The sequence below is a fragment of the Somniosus microcephalus genome, chromosome 26 (assembly GCF_052327205.1).
Source record: "Somniosus microcephalus isolate GS21.2 chromosome 26, FLI_Smic_1.0, whole genome shotgun sequence".
NCBI classification, from domain to species: domain Eukaryota; kingdom Metazoa; phylum Chordata; class Chondrichthyes; order Squaliformes; family Somniosidae; genus Somniosus; species Somniosus microcephalus.
In genome coordinates this window covers 14947431-14975041 of record NC_141012.1, presented here as the reverse complement: position 1 = coordinate 14975041, position 27611 = coordinate 14947431, and the positions used below count along the sequence as shown (strand labels likewise).

The window sequence follows — 27611 nt, the reverse complement described above, 5'->3', positions numbered from 1 at the left end:
TTACAGAGCTTGACTGTTCAAAAAAAGCAAAGAAAAGAAACGAAAAGAATAAAAAACGGCTCCTGATTTTTGCCGGTGGCTCGAGCTTGCCAGACGGTTCACTTCCGGATAACTCAAAGTTTCCTGTATATTTATGGTCCCTAGTTCTGGTCTCCCCCACAAGTGGAAACATCTTCTCTACGTCTACCCTATCAAACCCTTTCATAATCTTAAAGACCTCTATCTAGCCTGTGATATCAGTCTTTCCTGATAACTGTACCCGCGCAGGAGTTTCGCAGGGTGGAGCGAAGAGAAGAGAAAAAAGAGGAAGGGGACAGGCAGAACCCGTAATGATCCCAGGACTGAAATTTTACCACACTGCAACCGAAATGCTGGATTCTCCCATTCATTGGCAACACACTACTGCTACAGTGGCAACCATTAATATAACACCTTTAACACAAAGGATATTCCAAGGCGCTTCATAAGACAGGCATAAGGAAAACAGATGCTGAGCCAGGAAGGAAGAGTTTAAGACGAGCGATGAAACACTTGGTTAAAGAGATGGGTTTTGAGCAGATTTTTTATTTAAAAGGAGAGGCAGGTGGAGAGGTTTAGGCAGAGAGTAGACCCAGAAAACCTCTCAACGGTCCTGCTTTAATTGGAACATCCCAATAATAAATGCAGTGACTGAGAAATGTAACAAGAAGTGCTGGCAAAATCAGTTGACATTCTGGCTCTAGAGGAAACTGCATTCCCTCCCCAAGTACCGAGCCAAACTCCACGCTTTCAACAAAGCGCAGGGATGGAGGCAACAACTGGGATTGCGACGGATGAAGATTCTCTGTGTGTGTGTGCTAGGCACAGCAGAATCGTAATGCTCAACGTAAGCTCGAGAAACAACACTTCATCTTTCGATTAGGCACTTTACAACCTTCTGGACTCAACATCAAGTTCAACAATTTCAGATCATAACCTCTGCCCCCATTTTTTCAGACGGCAGCTGTTGATGATTCTGCCATTCCCATTTACACTTCTTCTAGACCCATCTTTTGTTTCTTTACTTGTCCCATCACCATCTCCTTTTACTTTGTACAATCATACTTTGCTGGGGCATCTAGAACACGGGGTCACAGAATAAGGGGTCGGCCTGAGATGAGGGGATATTTCTTCTCTCAGAGGGTTGTGAATATTTGGAATTCTCTACTCCAGAGAGCTGTGGATGCTCAGTCGTTGAGTATATTCAAGGCAGAGGTCGATAAAATTTTTGGGAACTAAGGGATATAGGAATAGTGCGGGAAGGTGGAGTTGAGGTATATCAGCCATGATCTTGTTGAATAGTGGAGCAGGCTCGAAGGGCCAAATGGCCGACTCCAGCTCCTATTTCTTATGTTCTATGTTCTTATGATTAGAGGGGCGTTGAGGGGAAATTTTTCACCCAGAGGGTGGTGGGGGTCTGGAACCCACTGCCTGAAAGGGTGGTCGAGGCAGAAACCCTCATTGCATTTAAAAAGTACTTGGATGTGCACTTGAAGTGCCGTAGTCTACAGGGCTACGGACCAAGAGCTGGAAAGTGGAATTAGGCTGGATAGCTCTTTTTCGGCCGGCACAGACACGATGGGCCGAATGGCCTCCTTCTGTGTCGTAAACTTCAATGGTTCAATGACCACACCTCATGTGCAAAGGATATCTTCCCCCAAAAGTCCCTTCCCACCAATTATACTGTATACTTTAACGAGATCAATTGTAATTGGTGCGTCACTACAATTATAGTTTATCAAACTATCTCATTGCAGAAAAGGATGACAAGAAACTTATCTGGATTTATCCAGCACACAGTCCAAGTTCCACTACTTTGTATATGTCAGCTCGTGAACTTTAGGCAAAAACATTGACTGTAAAAATCATCATTGACGGGAAGCAACACTTGTTTATACCATCAGATCGTTCCTTTGTCAGTAATATATATTCTAACACTCCATTCCTTGCATGGTCCAGCAGCATTCATTTTCCCCCTCATAGCGCTGCCAAATCTCTATTATGATGTTGTATCCAAGAAATAGGAAAAATATGCAATTGTATTAATTTGTGGTAGAAGTCTTTTGTGAAAAAAATATTGAACTGAAAGTATGTCTGCCTGTTTCGCCGGTTTCAGGTCAATATTCAAGATCCCATGGCCAATGTTCCCCCTCATTTTGTTTTTGGCTGCACGGTCCCTTTAACGGGCTGTGCAGCCCGTTCCAAGTTTTGCTCGCTCGCTCGCGCTAAATTTCGCATTTGAAAAGCCGGCTGCGCGGGACTGGTGGACAGCTGCGCGGTCGCGCGGCTTGGAGGGAACGTTGCCCGTGGCACCGCTCGAAGAGTCGGGAACTTTTCCTGGTGACTCAAACAGCATCCTTCTGTTGACCAACCCCATAAAAATATAGATTCACTCATCATTCCGGTTACTGCAGCTTGTGGGATCTTTCTGTGTGTAAAATGGCTGCCACACTTATCCACACCATGAATGGCAGTTCAACAACAACAACAACGTGTATTTTTATAGCGCCTTTGACCTAGTAAAACGTCCCGAGGCACTTCACAGGAGCATTATAAGACAAAAAATTTGACACTGAGTCACATAAGGAGAAATTAGGGCAGGTGACCAAAAGCTTGGTCAAAGAGGTAGGTTTTAAGGAGCGTCTTAAAGGACGAAAGAGAGGTAGCGAGGTGGAGAGGTTTAGGCAGGGAATTCCAAAGCTTAGGGCCTAGGCAACCAATGGTTGAGTGATTATAATCAGGGATGCTCAAGAGGGCAGAATTAGAGGAGCGCAGATATCTGGGGAGGGGGTGGGGGGGGGGTTGTGGGGCTGAAAGAGATTACAGAGATAGAGAGGGGTGAGGCCATGGAGAAATTTGAAAACAAGGATGAGAATTTTGAAATCGAGGCGTTGTTTAACCGGGAGCCAATGTAGGTCAGCGAGCACAGGGGTGATGGGCGAACGAGACTTGGTGCGAGTTAGGACACGGGCAGCCGAGTTTTGGTAATACATTGAGCGTGAACCATTTTGGGATGTTTGAGAGGCCTGATAAGGTGATATATAAGTGCAAGTTCTTTCTTATTAATAAATATCATCAATTCTTAAGGATGAAGCCAATTACTCTCGCTCTCCCCTTCTCCCATATATGGTGTCATTAGGAATTTACTGTGACTCATTTCAGAATAGACACACAATGGCCAAATTGTTCCAAATGATATTTATTAAATTAATAAACTGACAAAAGCACATGCAGCTCGCTAAACGTTAAAAGAAATCCAGTTAGCTGCCAGCCAGCTCCATCAGCATACAGAGTAAACTGCTTTAAAAACTGGCTGCTTTTTATCATTTACAATACAGGTGGCACATGGACCATCCCCCATCACCTTGGTGTTCAGAGAACCAAGAGCAACTGCAGCATGTGGGCTTATGACAGCGTCTCATTAAAAGGGAACTGGTTTTATTAAACGCAGGTAATTGGTCCCTGCGTTCGCACTCTATTTGAGCTGCTGGGTCTCTGAACAACACAGCGGAGTGTCCAGCATAGCCAGATACCGCCTAAAAAGTAAACGGGGTTGGGGGGAGAGTGACATGCAGACATCTCGCTTCCTAAATAGTAACTGCAGAAAATAGGCAGGGTGAAAGGCGTCTAAATGATGTAGCCCGTAGCGCATTTACTTTTCAACGAGGACCTTCACTTTTTTCAGACAGAGGGTGTTTCACGTTGTTGGGTCACTAGCTCTCATTTCATCTCGTCAATGATGAACACATTTCCTCTACAAATTTTAGCCCAGCGCCTTACAATTGAGACAGGAAACAACTAATTTAAAGAAAGACACAACAAGCACTTAAGGCTTTGTCAGCAGGAAGCACGGATTACTCAAACCTCCCATTAACCAACAGAATTACAAAGATGTCGCGGGGATTGACTGCACCCTCAATTATCTGGAGACTGACGTCTATGTGAGGGGTCCTTCTCCTCTTCCTCCTCCCCTGCGGTCAGGCAATACACGAGGGGCAAAAAATTGGGGAAAGAAATGTTCAAAGCAAAAAATAAGCAGAGAATGGGGTTCGCAAATTCTTCTGGAAAGGGATCAACGGTTAAATGTTTCACCCGTAAAGTGAAATGCAACAGGAAAAAGGAAACAGTCTCCAGTCCAGTCACTGAGCTTTCCAGGAAAGCTTAAAAAAAATATGTGCATTCACAGCACAAACTTGGCCCAGAATTTGACAATCAGGCAAGCCACAAGGACGGCTGGTGTGGGAAGTGAAAATGTCATTAGTGCTCGCTTGAGGCTGTGGCAATTTATTGGGGCAGTCTGAATGGAGTTTCACTCTGCAGTTGACTGTGCTATGCCCGAGTGTGCTAGCAGTGATAGAACTAAGGTAGCTGACTGTGAATTAAGAAAAAAGAGAGAGAATGCGAGAGAAAATGGAGAGAAAGAAAAGAAAAAAGACTTGCATTTCAATTCAATTCAATTTTTTTTTATTTGTCATATATGCAGCAGACGTGTATACTGCACAATGAAATGTTGATTTTTACGAGTCCTCCCAACATTGGAATAAATATGGCATAGCAATGATAAAAATACTAATAGAAATACAGTAATAATAAATAAAACAACAGTAATAAATAATAATAAATTATTCATTCATGAGTCTTATGGCCTGAGGGTAGAAGCTGTTTCGAAACCTGCTGGTACGAGACCGTATGCTTCGGTATCCCTTACCGGATGGGAGCAGGGCGAAGAGGTTGTGGCTGGGGTGGCTCGCGTCTTTGATGATTCTCAGGGCCTTCCCCCGGCACCTCTCGGGGTAGATATCCTGCACAGCAGGTAGTTTAATTCCTATAGTGTGTTGTGCAGCTTTCACCACCATCTGTAGAGCCTGGATTTCTATTTCTATAGCGCCTTTCCCGACCTCAGGATGTCCCAAAGCGCTTCACAGCCAATGAAGTACTTTTGAAGTGTAGTCACTGTTGTAATGTAAGAAACATGGCCGCCAATTTGCGCACAGCAAGCTTCCACAAACAGCAATGTGATAATGACCTGATAATCTGTTTTTTAGTGATGTTGATTGAGGGATAAATATTGGCCAGGCCACCAGGGATAACTCCCCTGCTCTTCTTCGAAATAGTGCCATGGGATCTTTTATGTCCACCTGAGAGATAGCAGACGGGGCCTCGGTTTAACATCTCATCCGAAAGACGGCACCTCCGACAGTGCCGCACTCCCTCAGCACTGCACTGGGAGCGTCAGCCTGGATTTTTCCTTTCAAGGCTGAATAACCCCGCATTTCTCCAGTCTTTCCTCACAATTTATCGCTGGAAGGACTCTTAAAAAACTGCAACACCGTTGAGAGCCTCAAATCAGGTCATAAACTGAAAGGCTGAAGCTAAAGCCATTTATACAAGGCACCTGAAACCCAAGGTTTTATTGCAGCCTCAAAAATCTTAAAGTGTTACACTTTGATGTACAACATGCTCAAGGGAATTTCTTTTTTTAAATGGAAATTTTAGAAAAACCACCAGCTAGTGTTGTTAATGCTCAACGGATTGGTTGCTCACAGGTGTAATTCAAGTCAGTGCAGTAATATAAGGTCAGAGGGTTCGATAAATGTCTCCCAATCTGGGTGAAGCACATTACTGATTACGGAATATCTCATATAAATGATAATAAAAAAGACAATTAAGTGAATGATCACCAAATGGTCACAGTGTTCCGCATAAAATCATTTGAACAGAAGTTCTTACAGCTATTTAGCTGAAGATCTGAATGTATAAAAGGACGTTTTATTGTTCGTTGGGAGGTTTGTCATTTGGTTTTACACCAACATCAATCTTTTCCACAAGGTATAAATAAAGAAAGAAAGCATCAAATTGCTGCAAGAATTCTTATTTTGGGATTTTGGGCCATTTGGCACAACTCCATCAGCCACTGACAATTTTTTTTGGTGGAGCTACCACGATCATACAAATTGAGTGTGTGATCACAGAAAGAGATTGCATTTATATAGCGCCTTTCACAACCTCAGGATGTCCCAAAGCGCTTTACAGCCAATTAAGTACTTTTGAAGTGTAGTCACTGTTGTAATGTAGGAAACACGGCAGCCAATTTGCACACAGCAAACAGCAATGTGATAATGACCAGATAATCTGTTTTTAATTATGTTGATTGAGGGATAAATATTGGCAGGACAGCTCTTCTTCAAAATAGTGTGCCACAGGATCTTTTACATCCACCTGAGAGAGGGCAGACGAGGCCTCGGTTTAACGTCTCATCCGAAAGACGGCACCACCGACAGTGCAGCGCTCCCTCAACACTGCACTGGGAGCATCAGCCTAGATTTTTGTGCTCAAGTCTCTGGAGTGGGACTTGAACCCATGACCATTTCTAACATCAGAGGTGAGGGTGCTACCCACTGAGCCACAGCTGACACAGGCACAAAGAAAGGCAGCGACTTAATTTGGCCTTATGTAGATTAGAATCAGGGCAGTACAGTGCAAATCAGTATACTGTTTGTGGAATTGTAAGATGTGGGCTTGCACACACAGTTTGTCCAGTCATATTCAGGTTAGCAGAGAGAGATGTCAAATAGAGGTGAAACACCTATTCCGCTGTGAGCAGGGGGAGGGCGGGCAGAAGAAGGACAGAGGGATACAAGTCGGACTGAGATGGGAAGTGAGATAAACATTGACCCAAAGGGCTCTAGAATTGTGGCCGAGGGAAGGTGAGTGAAGTACACTGAATAAGTTTCTGAAGAGAGAAGAGATTGAGTGAGAAGGTGGGCAGGTGGGTTCAGAGCAACGACGGTGATGAGCGTGTTGAGCTAGCAGCTGGTTCTATAAATAATTATGTTCTAACGAAGATACAAAGAAATGCAAAAAAGAGAGACAGCTCTTCTGTGAAAATGGGGAGGACAAGCCAACCCAGACTTCTCTCACACACGTGCTAGTGATGCCACACGGCGGATACCAACAACCCAGTCGTCTGCCAACCTCTTTAAGAGTCAGAGACTGGCACAGGGGTGGCAGAGACAGAGACCAGTGGGGTGGACTTTCCTCTTCATCGCCCAAGAGTTTGGTAGGTCATAAGCGCTCGTCACAAATCTCAACACGAACTGCAACCCCAATTTTGACGAGGATAGTCTTGTACATTTTGGGCACAAGTTTGCGAATAAGCCTGACCCCACTCTGAAGAGAAAAATCCACACCCAATAATTATTTTAAAACTAAAAATCGGCGTCTGGGTAGACTGCTCATAATAATGATTCATACAGGAATATGTTCTGGGATCTGTAATTTTAATGCGCGGTTAAGCCCCACATAAGCTGTCCAAACAAGTTCTCATGTTACTATACATCTTATTACTGTTATATTGATGCTGACATTTTTATTTGTAATGTGCTTCGTGAACTAAGCTTCAATTGAAGAAGAAATAATACCTTATAAAACAATTCACAGCAACATTTACAGAAAAGAGACCTGGCATAATGAAATAGTGCTTATAACATGCCAGGAACACAACAGTCAGCGGGCCAATAAAAACGGTCATAAAACTATTTAAATGTTGATTTAAAACAGATAGTCAACTCTTTTACATTCTTACTAGAATCCGACATGGGAAAGCTCAACTAGAGGAGTTTTTTATTGCACAGTTATAGATTTTTAGTGTGTCGACTCAGGCAGTTTTTCAAACTAGGACGCACGGTGCTGAGGTCTATGAGGTGATCATATTTCTGTCTGTCTGTGGTCAGGTATACCCCACCCACCCTGCCCCCAGCACAGCGCCTCAAGAATGCTGGATTTGGTATTTTTTGACTGGCTTGTTGGCAGGTTATTTCTATTGCTGTGTGTGAATAATAAACACTTCCTGCGGTGATTACACTGCCTTCTAAAAGTCAAGACAGGAGATCCTCGGGTGTGTGCTCCGTCTGATATGGAGGAAATGCCGAGGAAGTATGTTATATTTGCAGGGCATCCCTTGGTGTTCCCATTCGCAGGGGGTCCTTAAGACTATGTTCCCATTCGCAGTGAGTCCCTAGAGTGTGTTCCCATTCGCAGGGAGTCCCTGGAGTGTGTTCCCATTCACAGGGAGTCCCTGGAGTGTGTTCCCATTCACAGGGAGTCCCTGGAGTGTGTTCCCATTCACAGGGAGTCCCTGGAGTGTGTTCCCATTCGCAGGGAGTCCCTGGAGTGTGTTCCCATTCACAGTGAGTTCCTGGAGTGTGTTCCTATTCACAGGGAGTCCCTGGAGTGTGTTCCCATTCACAGGGAGTCCCTGGAGTATGTTCCCATTCACAGTGAGTTCCTGGAGTGTGTTCCTATTCACAGGGAGTCCCTGGAGTGTGTTCCCATTCACAGTGAGTCCCTGGAGTGTGTTCCTATTCACAGGGAGTCCCTGGAGTGTGTTCCTATTCACAGGGAGTCCCTGGAGTGTGTTCCCATTCACAGGGAGTCCCTGAAGTGTGTTCCCATTCACAGTGAGTTCCTGGAGTTTGTTCCTATTCACAGGGAGTCCCTGGAGTGTGTTCCCATTTACAGTGAGTTCCTGGAGTGTGTTCCCATTCACAGGGAGGCCCTGGAGTGTGTTCCTATTCACAGGGAGTTCCTGGAGTGTGTTCCCATTCACAGGGAGTCCCTGGAGTGTGTTCCCATTCACAGGGAGTCCCTGGAGTGTGATCCCATTCACAGGGAGTCCCTGGAGTGTGATCCTATTAACAGGGAGTCCCTGGAGTGTGATCCCATTCACAGGGAGACCCTGGAGTGTGTTCCCATTCACAGGGAGTTCCTGGAGTGTGTTCCCATTCACAGGGAGTCCCTGGAGTGTGTTCCTATTCACAGGGAGGCCCTGGAGTGTGATCCCATTCACAGGGAGACCCTGGAGTGTGTTCCCATTCACAGGGAGTCCCTGGAGTGTGTTCCCATTCACAGGAAGTCCTTGTAGTGCAGTCGCATTCATAGGGAGTTCTGAGGAGTGTGATCCCATTCGCAGAGGATCCTGAGCAATGTTCCGTGTGAGCTGCGCTTTGTTCTGCGCGGCCTGTTTTTTTTAGTGCGCAGCCCCTTTAAATTTCCGTGCAATTGCGGTATTTACAACGGAGGAGCCGGTGAGCGGCCTGCGCGGGACCTTTCCCATTACTCACTGGTCCTGAGGAGTGTGTTCCCATTCGCAGGGGGTCCTTAGGACTATGATTCCATTCACAGAGAGTCCCTGGAGTGTGATTCCATTCACAGAGAGTCCCTGGAGTGTGATTCCATTTACAGCGAGTCCCTGGAGTGTGATTCCATTTACAGCGAGTCCCTGGAGTGTGTTCCCATTCACAGGGAGTCCCTGGAGTGTGATTCCATTTACAGCGAGTCCCTGGAGTGTGTTCCCATTCACAGAGAGTCCCTGGAGTGTGTTCCCATTCACAGAGAGTCCCTGGAGTGTGTTCCCATTCACAGTGAGTCCCTGGAGTGTGTTCCCATTCACAGAGAGTCCCTGGAGTGTGTTCCCATTCACAGAGAGTCCCTGGAGTGTGTTCCCATTCACAGTGAGTCCCTGGAGTGTGATTCCATTTACAGAGAGTCCCTGGAGTGTGATTCCATTTACAGCAAGTCCCTGGAGTAGGATCCCATTCACAGAGAGTCCCTGGAGTGTGTTCCCATTCACAGAGAGTCCCTGGAGTAGGATCCCATTCACAGAGAGTCCCTGGAGTGTGTTCCCATTCACAGAGAGTCCCTGGAGTGTGTTCCCATTCACAGTGAGTCCCTGGAGTGTGTTCCCATTCACAGAGAGTCCCTGGAGTGTGATCCCATTCACAGAGAGTCCCTGGAGTGTGATCCCATTCACAGAGAGTCCCTGGAGTGTGTTCCCATTCACAGAGAGTCCCTGGAGTGTGTTCCCATTCACAGTGAGTCCCTGGAGTGTGTTCCCATTCACAGAGAGTCCCTGGAGTGTGATCCCATTCACAGAGAGTCCCTGGAGTGTGATCCCATTCACAGAGAGTCCCTGGAGTGTGTTCCCATTCACAGAGAGTCCCTGGAGTAGGATCCCATTCACAGAGAGTCCCTGGAGTGTGATCCCATTCACAGTGAGTCCCTGGACTATGATCCCATTCACAGAGAGTCCCTGGAGTGTGTTCCCATTCACAGTGAGTCCCTGGAGTGTGTTCCCATTCACAGAGAGTCCCTGGAGTGTGTTCCCATTCACAGTGAGTCCCTGGACTATGATCCCATTCACAGAGAGTCCCTGGAGTGTGATCCCATTTACAGCGAGTCCCTGGAGTAGGATCCCATTCACACTGAGTCCCTGGGCGGGACCTTTCCCATCACTCACTGAGGAGTGTGTTCCCATTTGCAGGTTTATGGGGACATCAGGGCAAAGAGGCCTATAATATGGAGCGGAGCCGATACAAAGTCTCACCTCCCATCAGATGCGCTCCCAACATAAAAAGCACCTCAGGAGCTCTTGCTGAACAGGTAACAACATGAGCTTGTTTTACTGGGACCTCAAGATTCCTGAATTTGTACAACCCTTGGGCCACTGAGATTGCTGGCACATAAACGAGAATAGCCTCTTGGTATTTGCATATATGGAGATTATACTTCATTATTTCTTTCATAACTCAAGCATGGTGTTCCATCTGGGCACAATATGTCAATTACACGGCCAAGATGACTAAACACTTCGATCCCATGTTGCTCACTGCTAATCTGATCTGGCAGACAGAATCTTACAGCACAGAAGGAGGCCATTCGGCCCATCGTGCCCACGCCGGCTCTTCGAAAGAGCTCTCCAATTTAGTCCCACTCCCCCGCTCTTTTCCCCATAGCCCTGCAATTAAATTCAGTAGATTATGTATAAAAGGCCTCCACCACTTTGAAAAATTAATCTTTCCTTTATGTCAGCCCACACCATTCCCAGACCAAGAGAGCATCAAGCCGAAAGCATGCAGCCCAGTGACACAGGCCACCCTGTAAACTACTGGTAGGTGTTGGGAGCGTGACTCAGGGCGGCTCACATCCCCAAATTGTGGGGCTGCGCCGAGCTTTTGCTCAGCACCTAAGTCAGGAACGTACCACGTGCGCAATGGTAGGAGTGCAGACACGTTGAACCACCGCAGACATCGGGTGCTCAAGGTGGCACCGGTCTTGCCAGCCAGAAAACCTGACCCAAATACAAGACAAGCCCATCAGTCCCACAACTCCCCAGAGGGCAGGACCTTTCGATTCTAATGATTCAACAACAACGTGCATTTCCATAGCGACTTTAACGTAGTAAAACGCCCCAAGGCCTTTCACAGGAGCGATTATCAAAACAGAATTTGACACCGAGCCACATAAGGGGATATTAGGGCAGATGCTTGGTCAAAGAGGTAGGTTTTAAGGAGCGTATTAAAGGAGCAGAGAGAGGTAGAGAGGCGGATATCTCAGAGGGTTGTGGGGCTGGAGGAGATTACAGAGATAAGATGGGGCGAGGCCATGGAGGAATTTGAAAACCAGGATGAGAATTTTAAAATCGAGTGTTTGCTTAACCGGGAGCCAATGTAGGTCAGCGAGCACTGGGGTGATGGGTGAAAGGGGCTATGGTGCGAGTTAGGATATGGACAGCCGACTTTTGGATGAGCTTAAGTTAATAGAGCGTGGAAAATGGGAGGCTGGCAAGGGGTGCGTTGGAATAGTCAAGCCTAGAGACATGGATGAGGGTTTCAGCAGCAGATGAGCTGTGCTCAACATAAGATCACTACCTTCAGGAGAGAAGCAGGCATTTACCCCCCTCCCCACACAAAGAGTTCAATGTTTCAGAAATGGGTGAGCGAATGATTTGAGGAAGGAGGGACGTGAGTTGCAGCCTGGGAGAAGCGCGCACACTGATGTGCAGGCGGAGTTGAGCATGACGAGCTCCCTGGTCTGGCACGATGAGCTCTCCGGTCTGGCACGATGAGCTCTCCAGCAAGCACAACATTCCAGCGGGGCTGAAGGTTCCCTCTCAGGTTGGGGCCGGAGTGAATCATCGAGGCAAACTTCCTCTGCACTGAGGTAATTGTGTCACTGGATGACATTATAGTTCTGGAGCAGCAGCAATAATCCAACACAACCCAGGGCCATGGAACACAGACTCAGCACCTTCTTCAAGCAGAACTTAAATGTTAAAGTATTCACCAGGAGGCAGACGACTGTTGCTCCCACTCACTCGTCCTGCTAAAAATATTTTGATCGCCCTTGACAACAGGCACCAGTAGTCTGCTATTGTCAACTGTGCTTCAGATAGACGTCTACCTTTCCATATTTAGCAACAAATGCAACAATTCAACTTCCCCCCTGACCACCATCTATCTACAAACCTTGGTAATTGTCGTACCAACAATCGTAAGGCAAGAAAAAGAAACTGAAGTGACAGAGGCAGGGACAATGGTTGAAACAATTGATCGAATCTCAACAGAATGTGTCTGAAAAGATGAATAGGAGGAGGAAGAGCAGTCACAGAGTTTGAGGAAAAAAGCTATTTACATTGCAAGGTGACGATTTAAATGTTTACATCACAAAGAGATATTTCTGGATTGTCTGCTTTTTCATTCACTCTTTCATGCAAAAGCAAACATTCCTAAACACCTCAGCACATTGTGCAGGCTCCAACACCGTGCAACTCTGATTAGCTGCAATAACAACAGAAAATGCTGGAAAAACTCAGCAGGCCAGGCAACATCCGCGGAGAGAGAAATAGAGTCAACATTTCAGGTCGAAACCCTTCGTCAGAACTGAGAGAAAACACAGGAAATGAAACAGATTAAAAGGTCAGTTTGGGGGCTGGGAAATGGGGATGAGAGAACAAAAGAGAAGTGAAGAGACATTAAGAGGTATTCAAAACCAGACGAGATGGTGATCGGACTAGTGGAGACAAAAGACGGCTCTAGATTAGGTGTGAAGTGCGCTGGCAGAATGAGAAACCGCTGCCATGTGGGAGAGAAAAAAAAAGGGGAAGGGCACAAAACAAAGGTGTGGATAAAAAATATATGTAAAAAAGTAATAGTGGCCGAGGTTATGATCTGAAATTGTTGAACTCGATATTGAGTCCGGAAGGCTGTAAAGTGCCTAATCGGAAGATGAGGTGCTGTTCCTCGAGCTTACTCTGGGTTTCCTGCTGATTATCTGCACTTGCCATTGTCTGGAAGAATTTTCGTGGGATTCAGAATTCATCTTTGCATAAGCCAGCTAAAATAACTGCTTTTAACAAACTTTGCAGAGACAATAGCAAAAATACTGCGGATGCTGGAGATCTGAAACGACAACAGAAATCGCTGGAAACACTCAGCAGGTCAGGCAGCGTCATGGAGAGAGAAACAGAGTTAATGTTTCAGATCGATGACCCTTCTGTCTTTTCAGAGAATCTGGCTACTAATTCTGGTAAAATGAGTACTTGTGTCAGCCGTGACTCAGTTGGTAGCACTCTCGTCTCGGAGTCAGATGGTTTTGGGTTCAACTCCTCCCCCCCACAGAGACTTGAGCACAAAAATCTAGGCTGACACTCCAGTGCAGTGCTGAGGGAGTGCTGCGCTGTCGGAGGTGCCGTCTTTTGGATGAAACGTTAAAGCGAGGCCCCGTCTGTTGCCTCAGCTGGACCCAAATTTCCAGTGGTACTAGGAAGAGCAGGGGAGTTCTCCCCAGCAGCCAATATTTATCCCTCAAACAAATTATCTGGTTCTTAATCGCATTGCTGTTTGTGGTGCCTTGCTGTGTGCAAATTGGTTGCCACATTTCCCTGCATTACTGACATGAATCTTGTCAATTCATGTGAAAATGACTGATGTAATAATACTGGGCGGCCTGCTGGTGGCGCTGTCCAGGGAGAGTATAAATACTCGGACACGGGCCCAGCTTGCTCAGGACATTCTTAACAGGAACTAGTGAAGGACACAACTAGACCTCCATGTTGTAAAACAGTTGATTAAAGCCTTGTTTAATACTCAGACCAAGTGCCTAGTAGTTTTCTTACGTCAATTACAACAGTACTTCATTGGCTGTAAAGAACTTTGGGATGTGCTGAGGTCATGAAAGGTGCTATATAAATGCAAGTCTTTCTTTCTTTCTATTGATGTGGTGTCTTCACAGACCTATTTAACACCATTGTTTAAAAAAAGGACTCACTAGGCTTCCCAATGGCACAGTACAGTACATAGATGTAGTGTGGTACTACTGATCCGTACAGGCTAACATGATCCCAGGTTTGAAACACCATTAGGATTTGAAAATAAAAGACTCTTAAGTGGCAAGAAATATTGTCAGCAGGTGGTCTACTGGCTGGTGCGTTAGTGCTCAGCACCGCGGAGTGCCACGGTGCCTCTACCAAGTTACTGAAGGAGGCCTCTTGCCACAAGACAGCGCAGAGCAAAGTCCAGTGATTCTCAAAGGTCTCCGATCGGACAGCTGAGGAGTGAATGATAGCAGGCGAGCTTGCAAAAATGGGAAATGGTACCCCTTCAGTAAGTGAAGCTACACGCTGCACAGGGCTCATTACACATCCCTGGTGCTACGCGTACTCTTGTGACCTGGCTCCACATCACGGGCCAATTTACTTAATAAACCAGCGGAAAGCAGAGGAATCTAATGCTGCGCTGCCTCCAGCGTTCAACAGCATCAAGTTGCAGTTGTAGCACTACCGCAACGCTCTGGACTGGTGTGCTGATGGAACGCCTACAATCTGTGCTTTGCTGCAATAACAGATGGCAGAAGTTTCCATAAGATTTAAACTGTATGTTACCCACTGTTCCATAAAGTAGGAAAGGACCCTTCGGCAGAAGTCTCATAAGAACATAACAAACAGGAGCAGAGGTATGCCTTATGGCCCATCGAGCCTGCTCCGCCATTCAATAAGATCATGGCTGAACTTTTACATCAACTCCACTTTCCCGCCCGATCCCCATATCCTTTGACTCCCTTAGTGCCAGAAAATCTATCGATCTCAGTCTTGAATATACTCAACGACTGAGCCTCCACAGCCCTCTGGGGTAGAGAATTCCAAAGATTCACAACCCTCTGAGTGAAGAAATTTCTCCTCATCTCAGTCCTAAATGGCCGACCCCTTATTCTGAGACTGTGACCTCTAGTTCAAGACTCCCCAGCCAGGGGAAACAGCCTCTCAGCATCTACCCTGACAAGCCCTCTAAGAATTTTAAACGTTTCAATTAGATCACCTCTCATTCTTCTAAACTCCAGAGAGTACAGGCCCATTCTACACAATCTCTCCTCATAGGCCAGCCCTCTCAATCTAGTGAACCTTCATTGCAACCCCTCCAAGGCAAGTATATCCTTCTTTAGGTAAGGAGACCAAAACTGAGCACAGTACTGGTGCGGTCTCACCAAAGCCTATATAATTGAATCAAGACTTCCTTATTCTTATACTCCAACTCCCTTGCAATAAAGGCTAACACCATTTGACTTCCTAATTGCTTGCTGTACCTGCATGTTAACTTTCTGTGATTCATATCCAAGGACACCCAAATCCCTCTGAATATCGGCATTTACTAGTCTCTCACCTTTTAAAAATATTCTGCTTTTTCATTCTTCCTACCAAAATGGATAATTTCACACTTCGACACATTATACTCCATCTGCCACCTTCTTGCCCACTCAGTCAACCTGTCTATATCCCTTTGCCGCCTCTTTACAGCCTCCTCACGGCTTACTTTCCCGCCTAGCTTTGTATCGTCAGCAAACTTGGATACATTACACTCGGTCCCCTCATGTATGTCATTGATGTAGATTGCAAATAACCGAGGCTATTTAGGAGAAGGGCAATTAACAAGCTGGAGCTTCGACCAAGTGCACTGACTCTGCCACAGCCCCATGCATGCCAGGCAAAGTTTAAATAGAAACTAAAGTGTGTGTGTGTGTGTGGAGGGGGGGGAGGAAGAGAAAGCCTTGACCTCACATGGCACCTCCATCGAGCCCAGACTGTGGGAGAAGTGGTGGGTTTAAACCTATGGCTTCTCACTGTGGCCCAGTGAGCATCACCTAGTAGTTTATAACAAGTGCAGCAGTGGGTTGGAACAAACCAGCAACTAATTAATTTGCGATAACCTAACAGTGGGGGAGGGGGACGGAGATTTACATTGGCTCCACTAAGCTGAAACGGGCCGATAGCGTTCTAAAATTCATGAGGAAGAATTTACCGCCCTGTTCCCACTCCCGAACCGGCAGACGTCTTCCTGAGGAAAAGAGTGTTTGAAGACCAGGACCTCAAACCCGGCACTAAGCTCATGGTCTACAGAGCAGCAGTGATACCCGCCCTGCTGTATGCCTCAGAGACATGGGCCATGTACAGCAGGCACCTCAAAGCACTGGAGAGGTACCACCAATGCTGCCTCCGCAAGATCCTGCAAATCCATTGGCAGGATAGGCGCACCAACGTCAGTGTTCTTGCTCAGGCCAACATCCCCAGCATCGAAGCTTTGACCACGCTCAATCAGCTCCGATGGACGGGTCACATTGTCCGCATGCCCGATACGAGGCTCCCAAAACAAGCGCTCTACTCGGAGCTCCGGCACAGCAAGAGAGCCCCAGGTGGGCAGAGGAAACGCTTCAAGGACACCCTCAAAGCCTCCTTGAAAAAGTGTAATATCCCCATCGATACCTGGGAATCCCTGGCCCAAGACCGCACAAAGTGGAGGAGAAGCATCCGGGAAGGCGCCGAACACCTCGAGTCTCTTCGCCGGGAGCAAGCGGAAGCCAAGCGCAGGCAGCGCAAGGAGCGCACGTCAACCCAAGCACCCCACCCACCCGCCCCTTCAACCACCGTCTGCCCCACCTGTGACAGAGTCTGTAGGTCCCACATTGGACTCATCAGTCACCTGAGAACTCATTTTTAATGTGGAAGCAAGTCATCCTCGGTTCCGAGGGACTGCCTAAGAAGATTGTTGGGCTGCCGAACGCCTACTTGTTTCAGGCGGGACCCCTATAAATATGTAAATTGGGGTCCCATCATGTACATAGGGCCCTGATTGCCATTTTGGGAGACAAGTGGCACACTCCATCTGGTTATACTTGGTGGTACAGCTGAAAAGGACCAAAAAGGTAACTTAAAAAAAAAATGCTTTGTGGGGGCCAGAATTGCTCCTCCGGGCTCCACGAGAATAATGTGGGTCGCTGCTGCCATGGGCCCTTTCCCCACCTTCCCTTCCCTTCCCACCTTGCTCTTGGCCAGGTCGGCCTCTGGGCTGCCCAACACTGCGGTGGCTCAGAGCGGCGAGCTGCAGTCGGGCGCCCATTTGGCACTCACCGGTGTCATGGTACAGTAACAAGGTTTGGCCCTCAAAATGGCCAGCACAATCGGGCAGCCATTCGATAGTTAAAATTTACCCCCACACACTTCAATCATCTAACTGTGATACAGGCTGCTCAAGTTACAGACAGCACCTAGCGTGCACATACAAGGCAGTGGCATTGTAATACCGAGTACTTACAGGCCTCAAGAAAAGCCACAAGACCAGCAATGCTCACAAGGTCAGAAGGAAGGATTTAATGCGGGTTCAGTTCAAGTAAAGCGCTGCTCTGGGACAGGGGCTTAGAATGAGATCATCACAACCTAGCCTTCACCCTGCTTTATAGGCAGATGGACAGCCTTATGTAAACCAATGCATCGAACACCTCGAGCCTCTTTGCCGGGAGCAAGCGGAAGGAGCACACGTCAACCCAAGCACCTCACCCACCCGCCCCTTCAACCACCGTCTGCCCCACCTGTGACAGAGACTGTAGGTCCCACATTGGACTCATCAGTCACCTGAGAACTCATTTTTAATGTGGAAGCAAGTCATCCTCGGTTCCGAGGGACTGCCTAAGAAGAAGAAACCAATGCATCTTCTTTATAATACAAAACTTACAGCTTTTCAGAAATGGATTCATTTTCTTTTAAATTCTGGGTTGAAAAATAAATCTTTAATTAAGAAGCATGAAATACAAGACAATTGTGTCCTTTGCATCTGCTCTTCTTGAGACACTTCATCTCCTGACTGAGAACAAACTTGCATTTATATAACATTTTGTCTGTCTTCAGAGCATCCCAGCGTCCTTCACCAATGACTTACTTTTGCAGTCCAGTCACTATTTTGTAGGAAAACACAACTAATTCTGCACTCAGGGTCCCACTGAAAGCAAATGAATGACCAGCTAAAGTGTCGTTGACGCCAACTGATGGAAGATGTTGGCCAGAACAACGGAAGAACTCTCTGCTCTTCTTCAAATAGTGCCATGGGAATCTTTAATGTCCACCTGACTGGGCGGAGGGAGCCTTGGTTAGCATCTCACCTGGAAACCGGCGCCTCTGACAATGCAGCACTCCTTCAGTACGCCGCAAAGGTGTTGGCCTGAATTATGTGCTCAAGCGCTGCAGTGGGGGAGCTTGAACCCCCTGGACTCAGAAGTGAGAATGCTGCCAACCGAACCAAACTGACACTTAAAAAGGGTAATAACCACGGATTGCACCTCCGGGGTGAAAAAAAACCGTTCTGGAACTACTCCCTGACCACTGAGAATGAAAGTTCCACGGTACCATTACAACTCACTTTATTGGGCATCACCATCATTTTCCAAGTACTCCTGCTATTTCTACTACAACAGGAGACTGTGGTACGATCACTCTGTGCACGCCACACTCTGAGCCACTAATCTGCAGTTTACCACAGTATAAAGTATCCAATGGAAGGCCTGAACCCCCCTCTCATTTCGTGAACCTGTTTTAATCCAAACATCTGCACCAGGTGTCTTCATGCATGTGGGTTTGTGCAGATCTGTTGGCCAGATGTGGAGGACAGACAGAGGGGGAAATTGATGGTTAGCAAAGCAGTTAATAAAGCATATGGGATCCTGGGCTTTATAAATAGATGCAAGAATACAAAAGGCAGGAAGTTATGCTAAACCTATATAAAACACTAACCCTTTTGTTCTTTCCTCCCCTCCCCCCTTGCCCAGCCCCTACACTTGCTTAAAAATCTGTTCCATTTCCTGCTTTTTCCCAGTTCTGATGAAAGGTCATCGACCTGAAACGTTGACTCGGTTTCTCTCTTCACAGACGCTGCCTGACCTGCTGAGTATCTCCAGCATTTTCTGTTTTTAGTTCAGATTTCCAGCATCTGCAGTATTTTCTTTTTGTATATAAAACACTAGTTCAGCCCCAGCTGGAGTACTGTGTCCAATTCTGGGCACCGCACTTTAGGAAGGACGTGAAGGCATTGGAGAGGGTGCAGAAGAGATTTACTAGAATGGTTCCAGGGATGAGGGATTACAGTTACGTGGATAGACTGGAGAAGCTGAGGTTGTTCACCTTGGAGCAGATGAGGCTCAGAGGAGATTTAGTAGAGGTGTTTAAAATCATGAAGGGTTTAAATAAAGAGAAACTGTATCCAATGGCTGAAGGGTCAATAACCAGAGGGCACAGATTTAAGGTGATTGGCAAAAGAACCAAAGGTGACATGAGGAAAAACTTTTTTACGCAATGAGTGGTTAGGATTTGCAATGCGCTGCCTGATAGGACAATGGAGACAGATTCAATAGTATCCTACAAAAGGGAATTGGATAAATACTTGAAGGAGAAAAATTTGCAGCGATATGAGGAAAGAGCGGGGGAGTGGGACTAACTGGATTGCTCCTCGAAAGAGCCGGCGCAGATTCGACGGGCCGAATGGCCTCCTTCTGTGCTGTACTATTCTACGATTCTATGATGAGAAAAACAAGGAGTGAAAACACTTACCAAAGATCTCTCCATTTTTGGCGTACTCTGTCACAAGATACAGCATGTTTTTGGTCTCCATCACCTGTGAACACAAGAGGCAGGAAGTCAGGTATAGCGGTCACATCGCTTTGGAGCACTGAGTTTCATAAAAGGTCTATTGGTGGCAGGTACCACGCAGACCTCAAGAATCCTGAAGACACACAATGGGAGAGCAAAACACTGAAATAAGGGTCTCACTTCTTAAACCTTCAATCCTAAACCCACAAAAAATGTTACCTCTCTGTCCTCGGCCTACACTGTTCCAATGAAGCTCAACGGAAGCTCAAGGAACAGCAGCTCATCTTTCTATAAGGCACTTTACATCCTTCTGGACTCAACACTGAGTTCAACAATTTCAGATCATAACCTCTGCTCCCATGTTTTCAGACTGCAGCTGTTGCTGATGATTCTGATATTCCTCTATAGACCCATCTTTTGTTCCTTGTCCTATTACCATCTCCTTTCACCTTGTACCATCCATCATTCTTTTTTGTCTCTCCTGCCTTCCACCCTTCCAAAACCTGTTGCATCTCGAACCTTTTTCCAGTTCTGACGAAGGGTCATCGACCTGAAACGTTAACTCTGTTTTTCCTCTCTCCGCAGACGCTGCCTGACCTGCTGAGTATTCCCAGCATTTTCTGTTTTTAGTTCAGATTTCCAGCATCCGCAGTACTTTGCTTTTGCCAAAATATTACCCTGTTTTGTTTTCCGGTTACGAGCCAAAGAGCATTAGTCACGTGATTGTGCAGCAGCATGAAAAGGCTTTGAGAGAGAGAAAAAAAAAATCAGACTATAATTCAGTCATTTTTCTTTTTGAAAAGACTGAAACCCGAGCTGCACATTGAATTCCAAACATTACCTCTATTCAGGAAATTCAGCTCAGTTTTGACAGGTTTTTGCATTACCCAAGTCCAGCGGGCAGCTTTTACTCTTTGCTGGCGAGGTCTTTTCAGCAGAAAACAAAGACTTGTTCACTGGCGCTGGGGCGGGGGGTGGGGTTGGGGATGAAGGAAGTGCACTGCAATCTCGAGTTACCAAAGCCCAACACCTCCCCCCCCCCACCCCATTTAAACCTCGCGTATTGTTCAATTCTGACGCACTGAAGGGAAAGGATTTTGTTGGGAACTCAAGTGAAATGTTGTACGTTGACCGGTGTTGTGCTGTGCTTTACCCCTGTTGTTTTAACAATAAGTTATTAATGATCGACCCTCTTTGGGATCCCCCCCCCGCCAGCAATGCAATGAGTCATTGAGGACGGCAGCCCACTTTCAGGTCTTCTGTTAAGGTCATTCGGAAACCAGCCAACAGAAACATGTGAAGGAGCCCTGGGATATGGACATAGAAAAGTGTGCACAATAGCATACAAATTTGATATGGGGACATTAAAGGCTATGTCACCAGAGGCCATGGTGGGGGGGGGGGGGGGAAATGGGGGGTGGGTGATATGGGGGCGGGGGGGAGGGGGGTATGATGGGGGGGATAGCACAGGGTACGGTAGCATAGTGGTTATGTGACTGGATTAATAATCCAGAGGCTGGACTAATGATCCAGAGACATGAGTTCAAATGCCTACCACGGCAGCTGGGGAATTTAAATTCAATTAAATAAATGTGGAATAAAAAGCTCGTATGAAACTATTGGATTGTTGTTAAAAAAAAATCTGGTTCACGAATGTCCTTTAGGGAATGAAATCTGCCACCCTTACCTGGTCTGGCCTATATGTGATTCCAGACCCACCAGCAATGTTGTTGATTCTTAGAATGTTCTGTAGAAGGGTTTCGACCTGAAACGTTGGGCCTGATTTTGTGGATTGTGTGGGAAATGGTCGGATTCCTCCGAATGTGAGGTTCTGACACACAAAAAATGGGTCAGCCAGCTGCACGCAATTTTCCCTCAAGTGGCCAATTAATTCCCAGCGTGTGGGCAGCCTTGCTAATTGTCCATTTCCAGTCAGGAAGCCCCACAGTATGATGTCATCATTCGTGGTGCTTTCAAGGTCCACAGCAAGCATTGCTTCCTCTGTTGGCTTCCAAACGAACCATACAGGATGGCAGAGGAGCCTGCAGCAGCTGTGGCCAGTGCCAGACCCCGAGCTGCCTCCAAATTCGACGAAGCTTCACTGCAGGCATTATTGGATGGGGCTAGGGCCCACAGGGAGGTCCTCTTCCCTAGGTCAGGCAGGAAGAGGCCTCCCACTGAGACCAAGGCTGCATGGATGCAGGTGTCAGCAGATGTCAACTCGAATGTGCATGTAACCTTGGCATCACATCTCTAACTCCTTCCTCTACTCCCCCACAGGACCATCCAGAGCACCCGTCCCCACTGTGGAGGTGGAAGAGGCTGTGCAGCCAGACTCCTCAGAGGAAGCTCCAACCTCTGAGGGCGCAGCATCAGCAGAAGTAAGCGCACCCAGCACCAGCGCAGACACTCACACTTCGGGGGGACCTTCGGGACATAGAGTAGTGTTGTCACCTGGTGTTTCACAGCTCACAAGTGAGCCTCAACAGATTCTGGAGACAGGGACAGCAGTGGAGAGTCCTCGTCGGAGGGCGCAGGACTCTGCCAGCTCAGCTCAGCTGCGCTGCATGTCGACCCTCTGCCTCTGGGTCCATCTGCAAGAGAAGAGGTGATGGATCTCCATGCACAGACGCAGGAGTCTCTGGCAGGTTTTGTCTCCAGGGTCGCTGCGAGTGTGGAGCGAATGGAGGAGTCCATAGCGACCATGAGCAGAGCCTTTGTGGAGTCATTGGCGCAGGAACACATCACCATGGAAAGGTTGGCAACCTCCATGGAGGAGATAACTCGCCAGGGTACGGAAAACATGGTGAGTGCTCATAAGAGAATGACATCTCTTGAGGAGCGTTGGCCATCTATTGAACAGAGAAACCAGACCTTCATGGAAGTCCTTCTGAGTAGGACTGCCAGTGCAGAAACGGGTCCCCATGGCCCCCTAAAGCGCAGCAAGGTGCTCTCAAGCCACTTCCAAGTGCTGGCCCCTTCTGGCCTGTGCAGCTTCAGGTGAGTGAGCAGCAGCCTGGTGCTCCTGGTGCTCATCCTGCTGTTCCTGGTTCTGCTGCTGCCGCCTCTGCTGCTGGAGATCCTCTAATGGCAAGAAGGGAAGGAAAAAAAGGCGTCCCATGCTTCTGGTAGATGCCTCCGCTGAGGAAGCGCTGAGTGAGGGTGCCGAGCGGTGCTTCCCAGGAGATCACATTGGAGAAGTGTGTGAGGCTCCAACCTTCCACAGCTGTGCCTAAGCCTTGAAGAAGTAGCCCCAAGCCTGCAACAACAAGGTCCTTCAACATACAAATGCTGTCCCTTTAAATCGCAGCTTTCCCGAATGACCTGCAGCTGAGAGCAAGCAAGCCGGCAAGCTTCACGCCAGGTTTCATCAGCGGGGTTCCCCGCAGGCGTGTTTAGTGTGGGGAACCCCTGAAAATCGCAAGGGCACCCTAAAATGGCATTAAACATGCCAATAATTGGTGATCAGAGAAACGGCGGTCCGAAAGTTGGACCAGGCCGGGGGGGGGGGGGGTCGCGACCCCCTATTTCAGCCCCCGCCCGCATGAAAACCCGCCCGACGGCTGGCAGAAAATCGAGGCCGTTGACTCTGTTTCTCTCTCCACGGATGCTGCCTGGCCTGCTGAGTTTTTCCAGCATTTTCTGTTGTTATTATGGTTGATTCTTAACTGCCCTCTGCCATTTCAGTTGTATTCAACTCATGGGCAATTAGGGATGGGCAATAGCAGGAGTGTGGGGGCAAGGGCAGTTGGAGGCAGGCTGTCATGTGATAAAACTCCAGGTTATACATCCAACCAGAGTTAGCAACCCCGTCCTTGCTCCTTATAGTAGGTGCACAAAGAGTGGAGTATGCAGGCAGCCAATCTCAGCAGCTTTGCTGTGGAGAAGGCTGCATAATTGGAGGGAAGGGAAGTCAGTAAGAGCAGCCATTGTAGGCCTCAGCAGCCATTGTAGGCCTCAGCAGCCACCCGAAGAACAGAGGCCCAGGAGCAGATTTGCCACTTTCTCAGCCTCAGATAGGCAATGGCCTGAGGAAACCAGAGTGAGTGGAAAGAAAATAGATTCATAATTTTCCTCCCTCCCCCTAAAAATAGGTACTTTTACAGCTTTCCCCCCCCCCACTTCCCCACAAAATGATCTTTGTTACAAGATTCAGTGCAAATGTCTAAATTGAGTTATTAAAAGATCCACAACAGAGTGTATAAAAGTTTGGCACAGAGTCAAGCCTTTGTTGTATACTAAACAGCTACAATGTGGGAGAGGGGCAATGTTTATTCATGACAATGACAGCTGGGCAGTTGGAAACACCAGTTGCTTCCATCACTGACAGGCAGCACGTTTCCAAACAGCGTCACACTGCTGGTGAGAAGCAGAACCAGCCAGTCAAACTAGAATCATAGAATATAACAGCACAGTAGGAGGCCATTCGGCCCAACGAGCCTGTGCCAGCTCTTTGAAAGAGCTATCCATTTAGTCCCACTCCCTTGCTCTTTCCCCAGAGCACTGCAATTTTTTTCATTTTCAAGTATTTATCCGATTCCCTTTCGAAAGCTACCGTTGAATCTGCTTCCATCAGCCTTTCAGGGAATGCGTTCCAGATCATAATAACTCGTTGCGTGAAAAAAATTCTCCTCATCTCCCCTCTGGTTCTTTTGTCAAATATCTTAAATCTGTGTCCTCTGGTTACCGACCCTCCTGCCACTGGAAACTGTTTCTCCTTATTTACCCCTTCCAGCTTCTCCACGTAACTGAAGTCCCTCATCCCTGGTACAGGAAACTCTCCTTTAAACGGCACCTAAATATCCAGAATTCTCCATTAACCGGCAAAATTCTCACTCCGAAAACAACACCTCAATAACCGGAAATGTTGCCGAGTCCGAGTCTCCCGCGATGGCAGAGTTAGTCAGTGGGGGTAGTTCTCCAAACTGCCACTACTCGGCTTCTTGGCGCTGTGGGAAGTCGGAACACCTCAATACCCCTGTAACAGGAGTCTGGCTCTCCCGCGCTGCCGGTAGTCTCTTTGATCCGCCATTTTACAGGGGTACTGTGTGTTTCCCACGCTGCTGGTAGTCACTGCATTGCATTACCCTCAACTGGCAATACTGTACTTAATCAAGCATCTTCCACTATCCATTTAACACAACATTCTGTAGGTGAGTACCCAATTACTGTATACCGCACATTTCTTGATTTTTTAAATTTTTCTTTTGTTAAAAATAGCCTCGGTAGATAACCCTCTCCGTCATCCGGAATTTTTGATCAACCGGCAACACGCCGGTCCCGTCGGTGCCGGATACCAAAGAGTTTCCTGTATCATTCTGGTAAATCTCCTCTGCACCCTCTCCAAGGCCTTGACATTCTTCCTAAAGTGCGGTGCCCAGAATTGGGCACAATACTCCAGCTGATGCCGAACTAGTGATCTCTAAAGGTTTAGCATAACTTCCTTGCTTTTGTACTCTATGGGCTCGATTTTCCAAGCCCCGAGGAGGCGGGAGTGGTGGGAAAATTGCAGAATCGGGGGGCAGGAACCCATCCTGCCCCCAACCCGCCTCCGTGCCAATGTCCCAGGAGGCGGGTACCCGACCTGTGCTGGGAGCCGCCTCCCCGAGGCGGGAAGGGGATTAGTGCCAATTAACTGCCTGTTAACAGGTAGTTAACAGGCAGTTTTTTGCCTAATCCCTATTTTTAGCCCTGAAGTGTGGGCTGTCCGACAGCTCCGAACCACGCCAAGTTAGCGAGGCGGACCGTCGGTCTGCAGGGGTTGGAGGGGTCGAGATGTCCGTTGTGCAGGTGAGTGATGGGTGCATGTGTGCAGAGGTAAGTGTGTGAGGTAAGTGTAAAGTGTTTTAATAAGTTTTACTTACCTTTACTTTCTCCTGCAGGCTTCCTCCCTTCAGGTCTCGGGAGTCCCTCAGCTCACCGGCACAGAAAGCAGAATGGCCGCTGAACTGTCAAAAGCTGCAGCCTCTGCTTTCTGGTCTGGAGAGATCTCTAACTGAGTCTGAGTAGAAGGATTCAAGTTAAAAGACAAATTGTCAGTGTTTGACAGCTTCACAGAGCTGTCAAACGATGACAATTCATCTGTCAAATACGCTGACGTTCTCTGTAACCGGCTTATCCTTAATTGGCCTGCTAAGCCCACTGGGCGGGCTTAACAAGGTCACTCAAGGGAAAGTAGCGTGGGTTGGCCACAAATCGATGGAGGCGGGACATCGACCCGCCAAGCAGCATTCCCGCCTCCAACGCATCCCCATTGGCAAAATCACCCCCGTAGTTTCCAAGTTTTGTGGCAACTGCAAACTATACCCAAGCCCATGTCATTAATATATATCAAAAAGAGCAGTGGTCCCAATACCGACCCTGGGGGACACCACTGTATAACTCCCCTTCAGTCTGAAAAACAACCGTTCACCACTGCTCTCTGCTTTCTGTCTCTTAACAAATTTCTTATCCAGACTACCACAGCCCTCTTTAATCCCACGAGCTTTGATTTTGCTAACAAGTCTATTATGTGCCATTTTATAGACTAAACCATCAAAAACTAGCACGTCACTCCCACTTCCAAGGCTACTGAGTCAGCACCAGTCACTAGACACAGACATAAATAATACATAAATTCAACACACATGTTGCGTTTGTTGGGACCTAAAAAGAATGCCGACATCAGTTTAAAATACATTTATTTCTACTGTCTGGATGTGAATCACATAATTTCCCCCCAGCTCCTCCTCCAGCCCCCAGTGTTCACACTGGGCCAGGGCCTTCCCGTGATAGCCTGTTCTCAAGCCTTTGCTGATGCGGGCTCAGTGGGCGGCACTCTCGCCTCTGAGTCAGAAAGTTGTGGGTTCATAGTCCCACTCCAGAGACTTGAGCACAAAAATCTAGGCTGACACTCCAGTGCAGTACTGCGGGAGTGCTGCACTGTCGGAGGTGCCGTCTTTCGGACGAGACGTTAAACCGAGGCCCCGTCTGCTCTCACAGGTGGACGTAAAAGATCCCACGGCACTATTTTGAAGAAGAGCAGGGGCGTTATCCCCAGTGTCCTGGGCCAATACTTATCCCTCAATCAACGTCACTAAAACAGAATAGCTGGCCATTATCACATTGCTGTTTGTGGGAGCTTGTTTGTGCGCAAATTGGCTGCTGCGTTTCCTACATTGCAACAGTGACTACACTCCAAAAAAAAGCACTTCATTGGCTGTAAAGCGCTTAGGGGCGTCCAGTGGTCGTGAAAGGCGCTATAGAAATGCAAGTCTTTCTTTCTTTCTGTTGGTTGCTAGGAGATACTCAACAGGAACCTGGTGATGGCTCTGCTGCAAAGCCAGGAAGGCGATGGATGATGTTCCTGGTTTTCTCAATAAATTCTTACGGCCCTTTCCAGCTGGGTGGCACTGGACAGTGATCAGGAGTGGGAATCTTGGACCATTGGCATCTGTCGCACCTCAAACTGATGTCCCAGCTAAGGCCAGCTAACTCTGGACACAGCGGGGATCAAACCAGGGGCCTACATCGGAACCCAGGTACTTGTGTCCAGTGGGGCGAATCGGGTACCATGACACACTCCAGTGTCACTAACCTCTCAACAGTTCATTACATCCGTTTTCCATTTTTTTTTTTGGACTGTAAGTATTGGGAGATTATAACAGCGTGGGGGGGTGGAGGGGGTCGGAATGACTTTGAGGTTATTAATACTGATAGTGTGAAGAGGAAGTGGAAGCATTGTATAGACGGCCAATGACTGCAAATGAAAAGAGGGAAACAACACTGACAATTAATATGGAGAAACTTGCATCACAACTCACCCCCCATACAACTACGAAAATCTAATTTTCAGGGCGAGAATTAGTTTTGA

The 27611-nt window shown here is 47.4% G+C and overlaps 1 protein-coding gene across 2 annotated transcripts in view; it reads right to left on the bottom strand.

Moving 5' to 3' along the window:
- Window positions 1-27611, bottom strand: part of LOC147100317 (serine/threonine-protein kinase SIK2-like) — a 169597-nt gene that overhangs the window by 88316 nt on the left and 53670 nt on the right. For both annotated transcript variants that reach the window (XM_085967881.1, XM_085967882.1), the window contains exon 3: window positions 19721-19784. In XM_085967881.1, the coding sequence (XP_085824007.1) occupies window positions 19721-19784 (64 nt within the window). The remainder of the gene's footprint in view (window positions 1-19720; window positions 19785-27611) is intronic.